The 19,179-nt window shown below is 40.0% G+C and overlaps 1 protein-coding gene across 20 annotated transcripts in view; it reads right to left on the reverse strand.

Moving 5' to 3' along the window:
- Window positions 1-71: 71 nt before the first annotated feature.
- Glut1 (Glucose transporter 1) overlaps window positions 72-19,179 on the reverse strand; it is a 37,443-nt gene continuing 18,335 nt past the window's right edge. For 8 of the 20 annotated variants that reach the window (XM_011636879.2, XM_011636864.2, XM_011636866.2 and 5 more), the window contains 8 exons: window positions 18,813-19,172; window positions 18,389-18,620; window positions 18,068-18,280; window positions 15,959-16,183; window positions 15,296-15,435; window positions 13,738-13,767; window positions 9,156-9,253; window positions 72-6,157 (listed from right to left, as the gene is read on the reverse strand). In XM_011636879.2, the coding sequence (XP_011635181.2) occupies window positions 6,054-6,157; window positions 9,156-9,253; window positions 13,738-13,767; window positions 15,296-15,435; window positions 15,959-16,183; window positions 18,068-18,280; window positions 18,389-18,620; window positions 18,813-19,172 (1,402 nt within the window). In that variant the 3' untranslated portion in view covers window positions 72-6,053. Of the gene's footprint in view, window positions 8,360-9,155; window positions 9,254-10,421; window positions 10,848-13,737; window positions 13,768-13,861; window positions 14,621-15,260; window positions 15,436-15,958; window positions 16,184-18,067; window positions 18,281-18,388; window positions 18,621-18,812; window positions 19,173-19,179 lie in introns of those variants that run through there. The other 12 variants (XM_025217969.2, XM_089072175.1, XM_025217970.2 and 9 more) reach the window with 12 other exon arrangements.

The following is a 19,179-nucleotide window of genomic DNA, read 5'->3' on the forward strand; positions in this document are numbered from 1 at the left end:
TTGGAAAGGGGAGGGAGAAGAAGGGGAGGTTTGTTGAGGAATGGTGACGAGGCAAGTAAAACATTTTCACAGAGAATGTAAGGGCTTTTATAAAAAGAATTCGATTACATAACACTTAACAAATGCAAATCGCACAGAACATCGCGCGTTCTATGAGAGAAAAATTGCAAAGTATCAGAGAGCACATTAATCTGAAACAACATACGTCATATCACGCGGCGCCGCCGGTCGTGCTCGCGGTAGAAAGCTGATTAAAATGCACGATTAAATTCTTGTCCGATACGTTAATAGTGACGCTTTTGAATTTCAACGAATTTATAATCACACATAAAAATAAATGCCCCTTTTTTCCCCACTGCGAAAGCGATAGCAAAAGGAAAGTATAATCGAACTTGATTATCGTTCAGCGAAAAAAACTTATGTTAGGCTAATTTTTTAATATCGTAATATACAAATGAGCGGGCATAAACGTTTTTTTTTTATTTTTTCCTTGAAGTAGCTCTGCGATTCAATGTGTTTTCTTTTTATTCCTTGTTACCTATACCCTACGTATGTATACCACTCTTAGTATCGTTATATGCTATTTAGTTTTACATAATGCTAATTAGTATATCATATATGTAAATATAATTACGTTATTATAATATACTTTTCACATAACTGTACACATTCACATCTTTGGAATATTGGCGCTCTTCCTAAGGGGCGCAAGTCGTTTGAGTGGCAGTGAACTTATTTTACAAATCGTTATTGTAATCGCTTATTTTGTTGGACTGTTCGAAATTTCTCGTTAAAATTTTTTATTTTCTCTCCTGCTTGAAGGCTAACGTTGTATAATACTCAATGAGTTTAATATTGTGTCATTGACTCGAAACCACACCGATGCGATCATTGCTTATCTTCTTATCAAAGTCGTGATGAGTGCGAAATACATTATTAGGTCTTCGCGTTTAAAAAGTAGTCGACTGTAGAGTATATGCATATATGTATATATATATATATATATATATATATATATATATATATATATATGTATATGTATATATGTATATGTATACGTTATTACAATCCTTTTAGAAACGAATTATTTGTTTATAATGTTATATGTGGGTCAATTACAGATAAGTGAATTCCTTCCCGCGTAAGGACTAAGAAGGGCCTTCCCGCTGGCGTTCTCTCTGGCAACGAAAGTAACGCGTTCTACGTTCACGCACGCGGAACAAGAAACGCCTTTCGTAACTCACTTACAGATCTCGCGTTTTATATGTATATGTATATATATATTTATACGGCATACTGCATCTCGAGGATAAAAATTTGCCGCGCGCGCGTAAATGATATATTATTTTGGTGCCAATGATCTGTCTTTCTTTTGTGAACACATATCGCAGCATGCCTTTTCTCGGTGAGGTGGTGATCGAAAGAAGGTTGTCACGCGGATTGTCTTAACACAAAGTGAGTCGGACTGAGTAGCTTCACGGCCAGGATAGAAGTACGCGTTAGCAATTATTCGTTTTTATTCGTAATTATTCGTTTTTTTTTTTTTTTTTATCGTGGCGACTATAACGCAAAGATTTCGCGTCGGATTCGAGAATCTCCGAGACTCAACGCGACCGGTTTCGAGGCAAAATAATCGCATATCTCTCGGTACCGTGTTTAGTATAAGTTTGCAATGATTTCGAACTGGAGATAACTGCGGTAATATATGTATACTTGCTGTCCACGATATAATTATTAATATACAGCCACTGTGATGTGTATGTGTGTGTGAGAGAGAGAGAGAGAGAGAGAGAGAGAGAGAGAGAGAGAGAGGAAGAGAGAGAAAGAGAGAGATATATAGAATTTATTCGCCCATCTCCGTGAAGTTTCCAATTATATTAATTGGTTTGTTTACGCCGTGCTACTATTACCTAGTAGCTATATATAATTTCTATATGTATATACGCCTCTAGCCTAGCTTTATCGATAATTAATATAGTATTCTGAATTCTCTGATAGTACTCATAATGCAAGGAGATCTACTTTATCATATCGTTTTTTTTTTTGTTCTTCGGTTCAATATAGCTTTATTGCCTTTCTCACTGATTCTGTATGTTTTGGACAGCTTATAATTAAAAACTTCCTTTGGTGCTCGTCCCCGAATGATATCGTGCGATGCGCTTTGCACGCGGTTCCCCCATCTGGCTCTTTGTTTTTCTCCGTTCAGCTTTTTAGCCTCTCTATCCTAAATATTACGTCGCGACGTCCGAAAAAGCGTCATCAATTCAAGCCGCGTTTATTTTGCAAGTTGAGCTGCTTTTTGAGAGTGATTATTGAGAATTTATTCCGTAGGAAATCGAAACTCTAATCTTCGAAATCAGGGATCAGCTTGAATCTTTTTGGCCTTTTACTCCTCCCCATGTTTAATTATTCGGATGTGAATTGAGATAAATAATTTTTGTATTTCTCGTACGAGGTAAGTCTAACAGCCGATATGAAATAAAAAAAAATTTCCATGACGATTCTGTTAAAAAAAAAAAAAAAATTAAATTGTTTATTATTAGAATAAGAAAGAAATCCGCGAAAAGATTTTTAAACACAATTCTGTGATTTCGACGATTTTGAAATTCACAGCCGTGCAAAATAAATATCTTTTAACTTTCAATTTCTTTCAACTTTTGCAAGACAGTCCGATCTGGATACAGGCTTACATTGCGAGAAATCTCTCTATTCGCGGTCGTTAATATTCGGATTAATCGGACTGCATTCGTCACTTTTTGATGAATTGCGAAGCGACAGGGTAAGTCATCGTCTCTATATTCGCGGATCTCTATGCCCCAGTCAGCAATCTACGAATCTACGAACGTTCCGCGCTGAGTCCTCCGTTGTATGAATGCAACGTAAAACGACAAACGATAGAAGTCACATGCAGTTGGGATGCAGTCGTCGCCGATTTCGTTGGTTCGTGCTATCGCGAGAGAGAGAGAGAGAGAAAGAGAGAGAGAGAGAGAGAGAGGGTCTCTCGGAGGAGTCACGATCGACGTCGTGATGGTTTATTCTTTTTTTTTTCTCTTTTAGGATTTAGAACGCTCGGTGGAGATATTATATAATGCTTGTCCTCGTTTTGTCACTCGTCGATAATGCTACTTTTAGCGGAAAACGGAGTATGCTATATATTTCCGGTTATACAGGATTATCGTACACTTGCCGTGTGTGGCTCCGCGACGTCTCTCAAGTCTACGGTAGAAGTATACAAGTATATATATATATACACACGTATGTACAGCACGTAGAGAGGGATCGTCGTCTCCCGAAATATCGAATATCGCGTGCACTTTCGTTAAAAAAGATCGATAACAGGAGAGAGGGCTGGGGGGAGAGGGGGGAGAGGAAGAGAGATCAATGACGGGGTAAGAAAAGGCATGCCTCTGCGCAGACTGGCTGCTGTTATTGATTTCGCCGATTCGGCCGAGTGTCGATTCCTGTCGCGGTGAAAACCCACCGACGATCGCGACTTTGCTCAGATTTACAAATCCAAATCAAATTGAATTAAAATTCCTGAAATTTTGAGGAGCGGAGATCTTGAAGGGAAGAGAAATTTTGACGGATCTAAATTTTCTGCGCAACTTTAGACTTTGTCATTTGGGTTGCGTTGCCCTTTGGATACGCTCTCGCGTTACATCATTTTATCTTTATCATTTGTTACACGTTGAAAAGAAGATAGAACAACGCTTACAACCGTGAGCGCTCAAAGTAAATGCTTAATTCTTAATTTCTTCATCGCCGATTTGAAGGAGTATCCGTAGTCGAAATCGTAATTTTTTTTTTTTTTTTTTTTTTATAAGAACTTTTCGGTGAGATAATTGAGAAATCGACACGTCCACTAGGCCGAAGCGTTAAAGTGTGCTGCTGTAGTGTTAACTCTGCGTTTTATACGATAAAGTATGATCGATTCGTGAATATACTGCGGTCGAGAGGCACCATATGAGTCCGACGTGATCGCGAACGTCGTTGAGATCGCGGCTAATCGAAAGCTAATTCCGTGCAGTTTCTTTTGACATTAATTTAATGCAGTTGGTCGATGCCCAATTTGAGATCTTCGATACGAGAGTCGCTATACTTGTTCGTTAACGCGCTGTTACACACCGCGATTTATAAAGGCAAGTATTTCCTTTTCCTGTTCTTTCGGTTTTCCGGAGATTTCAACGAAAAAAAAATCGCTGGCCTTCCCTCAAAGCGTGACTCGGGAAGACGGGACGGATTTAAAAGGGATGCGTTTCGATCCCTTTTAACTCTCCGCTTTCGCGAGGCACCTTTGAACTTTTTTTTTTCTCTCTCTTCAACGGATCTTGCTTTAACGAATCCTCTCCTCCTAAACGTTCGAAGACGTCAGACACGTCGCTCGCTCGTCGTAAATTAATCGTGACTATATTCCCTTCGCGAAACGAAACGAAATATTCGACGCACACTTCCGTCGTTCTCTGCGGCAATCAGCATAGGACTCGCTCTCAATAATTCCGGGATCGAGCGCCGGAAATGACGAAAAGAAAATATCACAGTGTCTCGAGGGCAGCTCGTAAATCTTTGAAGGTTGTCACTGGTTTATGGCAGTCGCGCGCACAAGTTACGCCTATCCCATCTCATCTCCTCTCATCTCGTCGTCGTCGTCGTCGTCTCGTTGTCGTCGCGGAAGTAACAGCGCACGGCCTAATTAATTACACAACACGGTGCGAATCGTACAGAAGACAGTGTGATACAAAAACGACACGTAGTCCCGACATGAGTTCTAGAAAATTAATGATATAAAAGTGAAGATATATATAGATACACGTTCGCCCTCGCTCGTCGACGAAGGGCTCGCGACGACGGGGTCGAATCGGGACGGGAGGGGTGGTTTCCGCCCTTCACGCCGTGCCCGCCGTGCCCCGACGTGCGCGTCTTGCCGATTTCGATTATTCTTCGATGTCGCACGAAGTCCCGAAGTGCACTCGCGTAAGTGCGTGAGATCGCGACGCGGCAATTCTCGTTTCCTTCGTTTAATCACGTTTCCGTTTTTCCCAAGCATACTCGTCTAGGCACAAATCACTTTCGCAACATTTCGGTTTAATCTATCGTCCTCGTGTAATGGTACGCGCGGTATCTTCTTCCAACTCTAGGAGGAAACCGATTAGTGATCTTCCGCTCTTTCTCACCAAGAGAACCATCTCGCATCTGCCGTCGTCCTCGTTCGCCCGCCAAGCAGAGCCGAGCGCCGATCTCAGCATCCCTCGCAGCCATTTTATTTTATTCGAAAACATTCCGAATTAATTTATTTATCGTCGCTAAGCACCGTCGAGATGAAGGCTCGATCGGGGAGTAAGTCGCGAGGAGTTAAGCGCAACACCGGAATATCTTTTTGACGACGATCCTGATAATCATTTCCCCCCCGAAATCATCGAGTAAATAATTATTTATATCTAACAACCATCCCGGAACGAGATGGAGAAGAGTGACGTACATCGTGATGTACGACACTGTTATCATTAAAGAAAATATCGCGATGCCTCATTTACTCTCTACACACACAATGCTGAGGTATATTCTCGTAATATTCGCAACAATATTTCCCAACAATATTTACCCCGATCGACCCTATGCTCTTGAACTGAAATCCAGAGATTAGACAGACGGACGCGGAGAGACGCGATCGACCAACGAGGGACTCTCGCTTCCTCGACGAAGTGTCGCCTCACGGCGCGTCTCGCGCTCGAAACGTCGTCGATCCTCGCACGAGGCCGGACTTTCCTCGTCCTCCGCGACTTCCGGCTCCCACGGGCATTCCTCTCTTCTCAGTGCTCATTGTACATCGCGCCGCTCACCGTCCTCTCGAAGTTCTCGCCCGCGGTCCAGCCGAGGCTGGTCGTGCGACGGAGGCTGTGCCGCAGGAACGCCGCGCACGCCTTGCTGCTCTCGGTGATGATCTCGCAGAGCTGCGTCTCCAGGCTGAGGCTGCTGGTGGTGAGCAGCAGCGGCAGCGGTATCGGCGCGTTCATGATCACAAGGTTACCGATATTAAGAGGAGCTGTTTCCCATTGTCAGACACCGCTGTTCGGAAAGCGTGGCGGGGGAAGCGGGGGCGGTGGTCTCTCCGGCTGAGCGGGAGCGACGGAAGAGCGCTCGGATCCAGCTGCAAACACAACTGTGGGGTGCACGTTAGTCTCAGGGGTACGCGACCACCTCTATCTGCGATACGGCCACACGTCTCTCGCGTAATGCTATCTCGCCAAACTACTTTCCGCCAACACATCTCGCTAAAAAGTGTGTATGTGTATGTATCTCGTATAGGATGGCAAGCAAGCTCCTACTGGCTCCCGGTCGCTGGCCTCGGCCTTCCCCTCGGTCGGACTAATCTTTCGCCGTGACGGACTCGGAAAATCTCTCTTTGAAATCCCTCTCTCGAAAAATGCGAGCGGCGCTTCACCTCCGCGGATTTTGGCGATCATTCTCGAGAGTAACGCGCTGTATCGTGTAACAAGCTCCTTCTTTATAGCCGCTACTCTTAACAGTCTCAGAGCAGTCTCCCATGCAATTTACAAGCGCACTTATAGGAACTGGCCAAAAAGAAGGTCAATCGCGTTAAAATTTGTTCCATCTGTTTCCGAAATACGATGAATATTCACCGAGATAAGCAGCGTCTCTGTGCTCTCTTAAAAAAATACATACCGTCATTTTTTTTTATTTTTTCATAGATTTCCGATAGAATATTCTTTAAGTGAAGTTAAGTGTCGAACAAAAAGATGATAACATTATTATAACACTAGTAAAATTGTAAATTGCAATGTCCAGACGTTACGATAGCGAGTTATTAATTTGAAAATATAATATACTCATTTACACATCGGTAAGAATTATATATTCGTGTGTCCCTCCGGCTACTATCTTAGCTACAATTAATTTACTACTAAGAGATCTGATCCGACTAAGTGACTTAAGGTTTTCAAAGCCAAACGTCCGAAACGGGAAACTCTCGCGGGAGATGAAATTGCCTTTTGCTGCTACGCACTAAAGATAACATTCATGCGCGCATGCCTCTTACACCATTCATGCTGCGAAAATTGATTGTACAGCACCGTACTAAAATTAACAACAATGCCAAGTATATATATGTACATTGGCTTAAGAAGTCATCACACAAACAAATCCTTGCTTTTGGGATTGCTTCACAGAGATGCTACGTCAGCATTAGTGTCAATGAAAAAAAAAAAAAAATATATATATATATATATATATATACATTCACATATATGATATATGTGTGTGTATGTGTATATACATATATGTATATGCATATGTATATATGTATATGTATATTCACTGCCTTTCTTTAAACTACTACAAAGGCCAGTGTTGGTAGCGCATAATATATATATATATATACGATATATGATATTCGTAGAAACGAAGCAGTACGTGAGTATCTATTACTTTCTCGTTTCGTGTAATTACGTAGCGTATTAATTAAGTCCAAAGTGTAGATACGATACGATACGAGGATGGAAAACTGTCGTGTTGCACAGAGATATAAGTAGACGTGTGTGATATACATAGAGCTTATTATTCTGAAGCGCTTACTCGTTTACAGTTTACATTACAGAGCGTCGCAAAGTACCGCCAATGTATCGTCGTTTCCCTGGGTAGAATAGAAGACAACGTGTTCGCAGATTATTCGATATTCACACGCAATGCAGTTTCTCGCTTCGTGGTACTCGCTTCCATGTATTTTTTATACGTGATTACTATGTGTATAGTCGCGAATAAATTATCAGAAAAATAAGCTCTACTCTGGTGAGGTGGAACTCCGGCGAGGTTCCCGGTGTATACCACGAGAGTGCCTAACCCAAGCAGTATGAAACCAAGGAAAAGCTAAAGATAAATAGAATAGATATTAGATTATTAATGTCCAACGTAAAGTATTATGCCGAGTGGAAACGGAGGTTTCGTGAATGCGAGTGAGAAACATCTCGTGTGTCGAGAATCCGGCATAAGGACAAATTGAATTTTCCTCGGCAGGCAAACGAGAGAGCTTTAAAAAAATAGCTGTATGTGCAATATGGTGGATGAACGATGTTGCGGATAAAATAGAATTTCCCGATCTCTCGGTATGGCACACGGATACCCGACACGTCGGATATTGTCGGATTTGACTCCGTCAATAGTTTCTTTCTTAATTAATAAGACCGCTGTCAATACGATAAGAGGTGAATAAAGTTTTTCGATAGATAGTGTTTCCCGCTATGACACCACTCGCGGTGTGTCTTGTCGTAGCGTGAGGCGGCACAATGTATGAGTTTGACTTGTCGTATAACCAGCACTTTGACGCCCCTTGCACTTTCGAATTATACTGAAAGCAGAAAAGAAACGTTCGCAAATAAATTCAAAACAGATGTTCCACAATGAGGCTACAAAATCAGGAGAACTTACGAACATACATGTATGCGGTGTTATGGCATGCAAGATGATGGGGATTTATGCGCGGGATATAAAGCGACACGTGGCAAACAATTCCTGTATGATTCCCGCATCGATTCGCACGGTCGCCGATGCTCTTAAAATCGTCCGTTTTCGTAACGTTCGGTTTTCCCCCCACGTGCGAATTAACACGTGCGGAAGAACGTGGCGGAAATTTAATGCATGATTGATGAGGTGATCAGGCGTGAAAAGAAATGATTGAGAAAACAAACGTAATGCGTAGTGTCTAGGTAAAAAAAAAATAAAAAAAGAAAAAAAAAACAATAATAAGTAATATATGCGATTTATGAAAATGTAAAAATCTAAGGTGGTATAGAAAGACTACTCTGAAAAGACTCAAACTTTAAGTCAGACATGGTCAGCCAGTGCGTACGTCAATTTCCACCTCGATGAAATGCAGAATATTGTCGTCGACGAAAAAGAGACCCGCCCGTTTAACGAGACGGGACAAAGTTACGAGGAGTCGAGCTCGCCTGCCGAATCGAGAGCATCTGATCACCACCGCAATCATCGCAAACTCCCGGCCCGAGAGAAAAATGTAATCTTGACCGCGACTTTTCGAGAATTGTTTGTCTTGCTTTGACAGAGATGACAGGGATTTACAAATTGTCGTGTTACAATGTATCGTGATTGATGCTGGTCAGATTTTTTTTTTTTTTAAGCCTTACATGAATCAGGATGTGGCTTCTCCTCTGCCACCATCAGGGCTGCGCTCTCTGCTGGCGGTATGTGTCCCTCTAATGCATTCACACAGTTTAGCATGCTCCTGTAAAACATCACGCGACTTGTCCAAGTTTTCACTTCCTTAAATCACATTTCTGTTTTTTTTTTTTTTTTTTATTCTTTTATTTTATTTTTTTTCTCTCCCCATTATACAAATCCTCTTCCGGAGCACCGATTCGACATGCACCTTATGTTGTACAAAGTACACGGCGACTTTGCGACTTAATCTTAGTCACGTTCGCGTCCCTAATTTAATCGTTGCCGTTCAGATCCGACGAATCTCGCGGAGTCACGATTTTATTAGAAATTTATAATCACAAACAATGATTAGTTGAATTAATAAGTATGATGATACGTGATAGTTAATGAATAATGATTGATGATTAAGGACAAATGACTATACATATATATATATATATATATATGCAAAAAGAAACTTAAGATGCGAAATTTACGAAGGGAAAAGTATAGGTTTGCACTTTATATATAGATCGCACGATCTACGATTATTACACGAGCTGATAAATGCAAGGAAAACGAATATCCTTCTCCAAAAACCCGCCGACATCCCAGATGATGTCCTCAGCCGATTACTCGAACTCGGCTCGAAATTGTCTCGTAGGACGGGCTAAAATCGTTTTTCGTCCCTCCACGTATCGATGTTTACTCGCAAATCCACGGAGACGTGAATTCAGAGAATCTGCGAAATCCCCAGATCCGCTGGCTGAGAAATCGGATCCACGGACGCGCAGCTGCAGCGGCATGTTACCCTCGATAATGCACATGGTACGAATACGTAACGATTCATTTCACAGTTTCTAATCTTGTACTATTATACAGCGTTTCACTGGCCTGTGTAGTAGAAATTTACGTCCATACATACATACCTACTAAGAATCAAACATTTATATTCGGCAGCCTGCGCGGCGAGTTTGCGTCTAACGAAAATTCATCATCGGGACAATCGTCCACCGGAAATTTCGTGAAAGGAATTTCGACAAACAAAATTATGATACACATTTACAAGTTATGTGAATACATGGAAAGATATTTACATATCTTTCAGTGCAGAAGAGATACGATTTCTCGTGGAGGGGCGCCGCACGTCGACTTCGGCTTTCGCTTTGCGTTGCTACTCGAACGAGAAATCAAAGTCGATACCAAAGTATCTTAACGCGAGTGGAAGGAAGGGAAACTCAATCCGATAATAATTAAATAAAGAAACAGGTTTATTTTACAACATAGAATGTCTGCGATCTTATTCGGTGATGCCGAAATATTCGTAAATATAACGCTTACGAACGGGCCTCGAGAACGAAGTTTATAGTACGTGAATTACACAATGCGTATTGATTATTAACAATTTCACACTAGTAGTGAGTACTACAGTTCTGATCCGATATAATATATAGATCGAATATAATAACAGTCTCCGTCTAGGTAGTGGCCAGTCTACGATCTTTTTATCGTTTCCTCATCATTTTTTTTTTTTTTTTTTTTTTCGGTAAAATCGGATTGTTGATTAAAACGTTCTTATTATTTAAATTTATAGTTTATCGGTAGCGTGGGTATGGTTGGCAGTGGTGGCGTCAGATAGGACGGTCTCCTTGCTAGAGTTAGTGGCGAGCTCCTCTTCCCTGTAAGACAACAACGTTACATGGCCATCGAGCCTCGAATCGTGTCAGCTTTAGTGTCAGAGAAATCCTATTTTTTTTTTTCGCGCGGATCTGCACAAGCTAAAAAAACGTGTAAAGATGCATCCTACGCGAAATGAAAAGAAAAAAAGTTTAACTTTTCCTTTCTCTTTGTCTTTTATTTCTCTCTCTAAGTTCGTCATATCTCGAATTGTCACAACCGAGCAGCTTTACTAATGAACTCTAAAACGCACGTTTCCGATAAGACAGAGCAATCAGCACCGACAATCGATAAAGTGATCTATATCTAAGACACAGACATCCTAATCAAGAGTATACAGCAAGATAAGCTACTTCTTTTAAATTTAATCTATCTCTCGAAATATAGCTCGATTTGAATTGTAAATTTTTTTACGATGAAAATTTTGTAATTATTTCTCGCTGACTGAATAATCCTTCGGCGCTCATTTGTCGCGCCGAAAGACTTTCCTTTGATAAAAGATATATATTACAGACTCGATATCGCCAACTTGCGGTTAATTACAGCCCCATTCCCCGCCTACATAGATATACCGTAAAATGAAAGGAAAATCGAGTGGCGCGCCAACATAAGAACAGTTAAATCAGATTGTCGAGATACAACTCAGCATAAACATTTGCCTCAACATTGTTACAAGCTGCAGAGCGATCGTATTGTTAGTTTGTTATTCATTAAGCAAAACAGATTTACAGGCGAGTGAGTGCGAATTCGTAAAACACTTAGAATTCATATCTTAGATTCTCCATCACCATGTCCCCGCTTTCGAAAGCTCATCCCGCAATAAATATAAACGCGAGAAAGCTCGAAACGCAAATACATTGTCCTCGATACCCAATGTTAATTACCATCCAATCATAAACGTTAACGTTAACGCCGACGCCTTTCAATTAGCTCATCTCGACATACAAACAGAGCTAAGAAACTGTCGCTAAATCATAAGCGGTGTAACTAGCTACCGTTATATCTCCCCTGACGGGTAGAATGTTTCGGCAAGACCTTGATGAAAGTAGAAGGAAAGAAACGAAACGGGAAGGGAACAGAAAATTCGTCTCGTATACGAGTTTATCGAGAGCTGCACTGACGAAATAAAAGAAAATATCGTCGATTCTCGTTGAAGAAATTAATTGAACCCAGGCCGCGCATAAAATATCCCTCGCGATGTTTATACGACGACGAACGGCGATGTAAAAAAACGATGCAAAGCAGCGATCTCTGCTGCGTTCGCTCACCCTCTGTAAAATTAGCCACTCATTTTCCGGATCTCGATATAATCGATGAAGCCTTGATCCTTTCTCAAAGATCTTTAAAATTTCACAAAAGTGATTCGTCCTTTGAGATCTCCTCGTCGACCATTATTATATCTTTTTTTTTACATCCCGAATATCATTTTTAGAATACATCAAAAAATATCAGGGCTCAAATCGATTCTAATCGAGTTGAAAAAAAAAAATTATGATTATTTTTGAAAGTTGATATTCCATCATTGAACGGAATATAAGCGTAACTTTTTTTTTTTTATTTAAATTAGAAAGATTTGAATTCTAATACCTTTGGATACCATTTTTTTTTATATTTTTCAATTCCCCTGTTCTTTAATCAAATCTCTGAGGAAGAACCGCAACTTTACGCGTCGTACTAAAATTCCGAAAATGGAGGGTGGTTAAGTTCACAGAGGTGGTTCCGCTCGCCGAACACAAACACGTTTGTGGCATCGTATCTCTGAACACAACTCAGAAATCACTTTGGTACGTCAAACAGTAACGTAAGCACTAACATGCAGTCGCACAGTACAGCGCCATAAACTCGTGCCAGCTATCGACATAAAAACTGTTCCAAGACTCTGCCTGTCGCCGAAACATTTAACTGGGCATTGTACGTACGCTAAAAGGAGCATGCTGTAGAAATACAAGGCTCCAGGAGGAAGTCAAGTGATCGGGGCTGTTATGTACGTGATCTCCGACCGCCGGGTGTGTTACGCCGTTTCGCGGATGCGGAAAAGTTTCCTTCGCGTAAAGTATGCGGACGCGCGGGCGAGTACGATCGCGAGGGTCGTAAACACGACAATTTATTCGTGGTAAAAAATATAAGGTTCGCGAACGACGGTGATAAAGCGCGGAATTATGCGGCACCGTAGTCGGAGTTATCCGCACGTAGACGCGTTACAGATCGATTACATAATAGCCCTGACGAACTTTTAGAAACTGTGAAATGTATCTCCACAAAAGAAAAACGAACAATTTATATATATATATATATATGGTAACAATAATTTATATGTCCATGCAGCTATATGTATGTATATCTGTCTCTCTTAGTCAGCCTGGCTGATTACGCAATAAGACGGAGACTCGGCTGATTAGCTGATAGTAAAGTAAAGATGTTACGGACATGCCAGGCCATTGGATTGAAGTCATGATAATCGCGTGGCCGGTTTAGGATTATTTTTTAAACAGTTTTCAACTCGCAATCGCGTTTCTTCAGAATATTGCCTTCAAAATAAGCGGAATGAGCAAAGAGAAAAGATACAGGAGGAAATATTTATTTCGATTTTTCCTCCGTTTTTTCTCTTCTGTTTTTTCTAATGCTTTTTCCCAACGTCTGCGTTTTAAAATCAATTTTTTTTTGTCGCAAAAAGATAAACGATATTTTATTTGTACACTGAAGGATTACGTGTGTGTTTTTTACTCGGCGCATAAAAAATAATCCCTCTTTTTGGATGTAACTAGTGGTGTCTTTGGTCATTTATCTTCATGCAGTTAAATAGTAATCGGTATGTTCGGTATAATATATATATATATATATCTCGTAACAAAGCCACCACAGTAACAGGAAATGTGTAGTAGCAGGACTCACCCATAAAGTCTGCTGTCCCGCAAGCTGCTCCTGCTCCGAATAACACAGAAAGCACAGTTACGATATATCGAACATAGTCGTCGTAACGAATAGAACGGAAATCAACGAAAATCGTTACCCAGAGAACCATGAAATAATCGATTTTATTGAAATGATACATGTACAGTATTACGTTAAACAAACAGAATATATCCATTTGGCCTTGAAAATATAACAATAATAAATAATTTTGCAAAAATCACCAACTCGCGACTCGACTGAATAACGTGTCTCTTATAAATTACATTTACTCGAAAGAAATCGCAATCTCATTAAGGAAAATCAAATCGGCGTTTTACATATAATCGATCGTTCTCCTAATGTAACATAGAACAGACACATCTTTATTTTAGATCCTCTCCCGGAAATTTGACAGAATAAGTTCGAACTATTCCGAGGATCAACAGCAAGATAGCTGATTTGTACTTCATTCGCAATATTTCACAAATGAGATGCTAAAATTACGTTCTTTGGTGTTTACACTTTTACCAAAAACTAATAATCTATCGATACTGTTCGTTTTTTTTTTTTTTTTACGCTTTCTCATACAATAATCTCGTTACATGATTCGCAATGTCGTGCACGTTATGTCTTCTACTTGCTATCGATTAGTGTTGCATTCTTATTCGTAAATATATGTAAAAACGTACTTTTCTTGCAATATAGCTTAACTAAAATATCGAGTTCGAAATATCGAGACTTGCAATAAAGGGAAACCAAGCACGTGACGAAACTTTTTCTTTTTTTCTCTTTTTTTTAGGGCGAAATTTACACTACTACTTCAGCTTGTACTTATAAATGTGTACAAATAATGTCCGTATTAGTGGAACTTAAGTTACTCCTTCTAAAAAAAAAAAAAAAAAAAAATGAAACTTTATCACAGTTCAACTTCTGTTATTGCTTCGAACAAGCGGCGATGCATGCAAAAATACGTAGCGTTAATATATTATATCCCGGGAGTAGAGTATAATACAATAGAGAGAATATACGATCGTGTTAATAAATTATAAAATCCCTTCTTGAAGATTCGAGAATACTCTATTATTAGTAACGAACAGTTTTCGTTAGACGGACGGACGAACGTTTTGGACGGAATGTGATAACAGTACGTTGTACATCAAGTACGGTATTTATAGGATAACTCTATCTATAAATGTCTAACTTTCCTCTCCTGTGCAATTAACGATTGATAAATTGTGCGGTTATTAGTTATTCGAAAGTGTGAGTTTCGATCGTCTTACTTAAACGTTAACTTTAAAATGTTAGCCAATAATAAGTCGAGTTAAAAGAAGAAATGAAAAAACGGGATACAGATTGAGAGGGGAGAGGGGGGGGGGGTATCGCGGATTTAAGCTATACATACGTATATATATATACATGTATATAGGTATACCAGCAAACCTCCTTTTTGAAAGAAACTAAAGAGAGGCGGATGCAGAATATATCCAACTATGTATATAACATTTTGCTATTATAGTACGTACTGGGAATGGTAGTAAGTTGTTTATGTGCTGCATACCTGTCGTTACCATGCCTGAATAAAGCTAGAATCTCTTCGAATGTTTTATTCTTGGTCTCAGGAACCTTCTTGTAGGTGAAGATCCAGAAGATGGCTAGAAATGCACTGAACGGTAGGAACGTGTAGTTTTCAAGGCTACTCTGTAACACACAAAGCGCATAGAGCGTAGCAAATTTAGAATTTCAGACTCACATTTCTATACAATATAGAAAAATCCAATTCAATGTTGGCCAATTTAATACTAGAAATTACTTATTTTTAATGTAATAAAAATAAATAATTATTATTCTCCAGCATTAAAGAATCCCGCAGAAATCTTATATGAAAAGTGGCTATAAAATGCATCCTGAAAAAAGTTTTATTTTATTTTTTTAACTCCAAGGAGCATATTAGAATTTCCAAAAATTGAAAAGACTTTATTTTCTGTCCGATGTGTGATACAAAATATTAAAATTTAAAACAATTTGTTCGATTTTCCCATAAGATTGATGCGGGATTCCTTCCATAAAGATATATGATTGCTACGTTGTCGTTTTGATTAATAACAACGATAATATAATAGATAATACAACAATTATATATAAGCGTTGTATGAGTTAGCGTTTTCCTCATAATTATTTTGCGAGGGAGGTTTATCCTCTAAAGGAGATTTTGTCGTCTTACCTTCATGCTTGGAAAACCGATGCCAACCAAAAAATTAGCCAGCCAATTGACGAGAACCGCGATGGACATGGCGGCGGGTCTAGGGCCTTGCGAGAACAGTTCCGCCGTGATCATCCAGGGTATAGATCCGGGCCCCACGGCGAAGAACACGACGAAGCAGAGGGTCGACACCACCGAGATGTAGGACATCCAGTCGATCATTTCCTGCACATAGCCGAAGAACTCCTATCAGGCAGTAGAATTGTGTTCTTCTTTCCTGAGCAGCTGGAGGAGCCTCAGGAATAAATAAAAATAAATACGGCAGGCCAGAGAGAAACTCAATCGAAAGAACTCGGATAACACATGTTGCGTAATAATAATAATAATAACTTATAATGCTGCATGCGGTGCGCAGCTCAACCCTGTGTAATGAAAGGCATTGACATTGACAAAGTGATTGCGGCGAGGTATCTCGTATAATGACAGAGTGCCTTGTTATGTACAATACAGTCTCTCGTTAAAGCGGTGAACGGTACGCTGCTTTCCATGATGAGTGCCAGGATTTGCTTTGACCTCAATCAGAAACATAGATAATGCAATTGATCGCGCGGAACATCCATGTGCAAGGTCTCGAAATTGAAAAACGACTTAATATTTAGTTTCATCAAAGTGGCTGGTATGTCTTTCCTCAAATATCTCCTACGAGAAAACCGAACCGCTCTCGACAGGTGCCAGTTTGTACGGCTTTTGTAATTAATAATTGCTACCGCAAAGAGGATTACTCCTTGTCGAATTCTATAATGTGTGAAAGCGTCGGTGCTAGACATTCAGCAAAGAATCATCAAATCGCGAAGGGTACAATTGACATATCCAAGATTATTCGCGCGAGTAATAATGTTAACTGTTGATGTAATGTGATACATAGAGAGTGACAGGTTTGAGCCAAGTAGAACATAGGCTGATTAATAAACGGGAAGTAAATGTCTCCTCCAGACAGTCACGAAAGAGGTCGTCAGTGGTGAGGGGGAGGAGGGGAAGCGGGTTACCAAAAAGCAGAATTACTAGCCAGTAAGCCAGAGTAACAAACGAAATGGCGTGCGAATATACGATACATGCGACACTTCACCTTTACACTGTTCTTTTTCTCCGTTTCTTTTACTATCGATCGCCAATCTCTGTTTAGCTAAGAAAGTCACTTGGCATTAGTAATGAGAACCAACTGCTGAAAATATTTGCTATCCTTATATATTTGCTCTTTAATGTTTGTAAAATTTATACGTTTAATGTACATGTGTCCATGTATCGAGATGTTAAAATTTCTACGGCGCAAATAAAATGAAATGGCATGCGGGAAGAGGACGTGACTTATCAGCTACATGAATGGCGGGGAGAAATTAAAATGAGTTGAATTTGTGATGCAGAATCGTATAGATATAATGGTGATTCTCACTGTCGGTGCAGTGCCGCACTCCAGCTGTGAACAAAGTGTTAAGTACACCTTTCGCCAAGGTGCATAAAGTGTCAAAGCACAGAAACGTAGCTACAATTCACGATCTTTATGATTTTCCTGAGAAAAGCACAATTCTTAATAGCACGGAGAAGTATTAACAAATAAATTTGTCGTTATCAATGAAATCTCCATCTTCATCGAACTACTTTTTTCAAACAGAATATAAAATAAATTATTTCACACAATTATTTTTTATGTAGAGCAACGTACATTATTTTATTAGGAATCTATGAAAATCTAAGAAATTTTAACTCTTTCGTTTTTTTTTAAAGCTCCTCGAAAAGCCTAATTAAAGAATTCAACACAGAAATAAAATGTACGTTCACGATCTCAAGATTTTCTCGATTTCTGCGGTGAATCCTTCGCTTAATCGATATATAAAAGCCATTTATATATTAAATTTATTAATGTAACATTGCGAAGCAAATGAATATTTCCATATTTACAATAATAAACTTTTATAATTATTCTTGAAACAATACTGCTAATTATCTAGCACGCAAGCGATCGGATAATTAGCAGTAAAAATGTTAATCGTTGCCTGTTGCTGTTTATCGTTAAAATGTTTATCGTTAATGATGAGTACAGTCTGATAGAAACGCATTAAAATTCCAACTCACCTTTATGAGAAACGAAATTGTGATGAATATTGAAAAGATAAACATGCCACCGAGACCATACAAGTGCAATGTACGCCTTCCTGTCCTATCCATGAGTGGGATAGACACTAGCGTCATACAAACCATGATGGCACCTATGCCAATGGTTGCAAACTTGGCACTCTCGTCCGTTAAACCAGAACTAGTGAACAGATTCGTGGAATAATAAAATACCTGGAACGCGGAATAGTTTTGCATCAGATTAACCGTAATTAATAAAACTGCAAGGACAAGAGTAGAGAATACGCGAGTCGAACGATTGAACGAAACGAAGTTACTTACGGCATTGATACCCGAAAGCTGCTGCGAAAGTTGCATAACCACACCAATAACGAGAGGTGCTCTTAGAGTCGGGCTGCATATAAGCTCTGTCATGGAGATTGTGGACTCAGCTTGTTGAGCTCGTTCCTCCGCTCTCATCTCCTCAATGTCTTCTTCTACTTGGTTACTGGCTCTCAACCTTCTCAAAGCTTTTCGAGCCTCTTCCTCCCACTGTTTAGTAATGAGCAAATATCTGAAATAATTTGTCTCTCATATTAATAAACTCGTACGTAAGCGAGAAACTGAAGGAATGTAAAAAATTGGAAAAATCGCGAATTTTATTTTCGCACTGAATTCTTTGCTCAGACTCTTCGAGCGGCTTATATTTCTAAAAAGGTACAATTTCTTTTATAAGTTATAACAGTACGTTATTATCAACACACACCTTGGAGATTCCGGGCAAACTGGAAGCAGCAGTAGCTGTAGAATGGCAGGACAGATAGCTAGTCCTAAGAGAACGGGCCAACCCTCATTTGTGCCAAGGATTTGCTCGATGCCCAGCACCTGGGAGACCAGGAGGCCCACCGTAACAGCGAGCTGGTTCACCGTGCCTAGGCCGCCTCTCAGGTTCAATGGCGCTATTTCCGATATGTACATGGGAACCAATGAGGTGTTCAATCCACAATTGACACCGATGATGAACCGTCCGAAGAACAGCATCTCGTACGACTCAGCGAGCTTCGTGAAACCCATCAGGCACGCCCCCACGATGCCCAGCACGTTGTTTAGCAGTAAGCCTCCCTTTCTGCGAT

This window comes from Pogonomyrmex barbatus, unplaced genomic scaffold (genome assembly GCF_055798465.1).
Source record: "Pogonomyrmex barbatus isolate J1 unplaced genomic scaffold, ASM5579846v1 scaffold13, whole genome shotgun sequence".
Lineage (NCBI taxonomy): Eukaryota > Metazoa > Arthropoda > Insecta > Hymenoptera > Formicidae > Pogonomyrmex > Pogonomyrmex barbatus.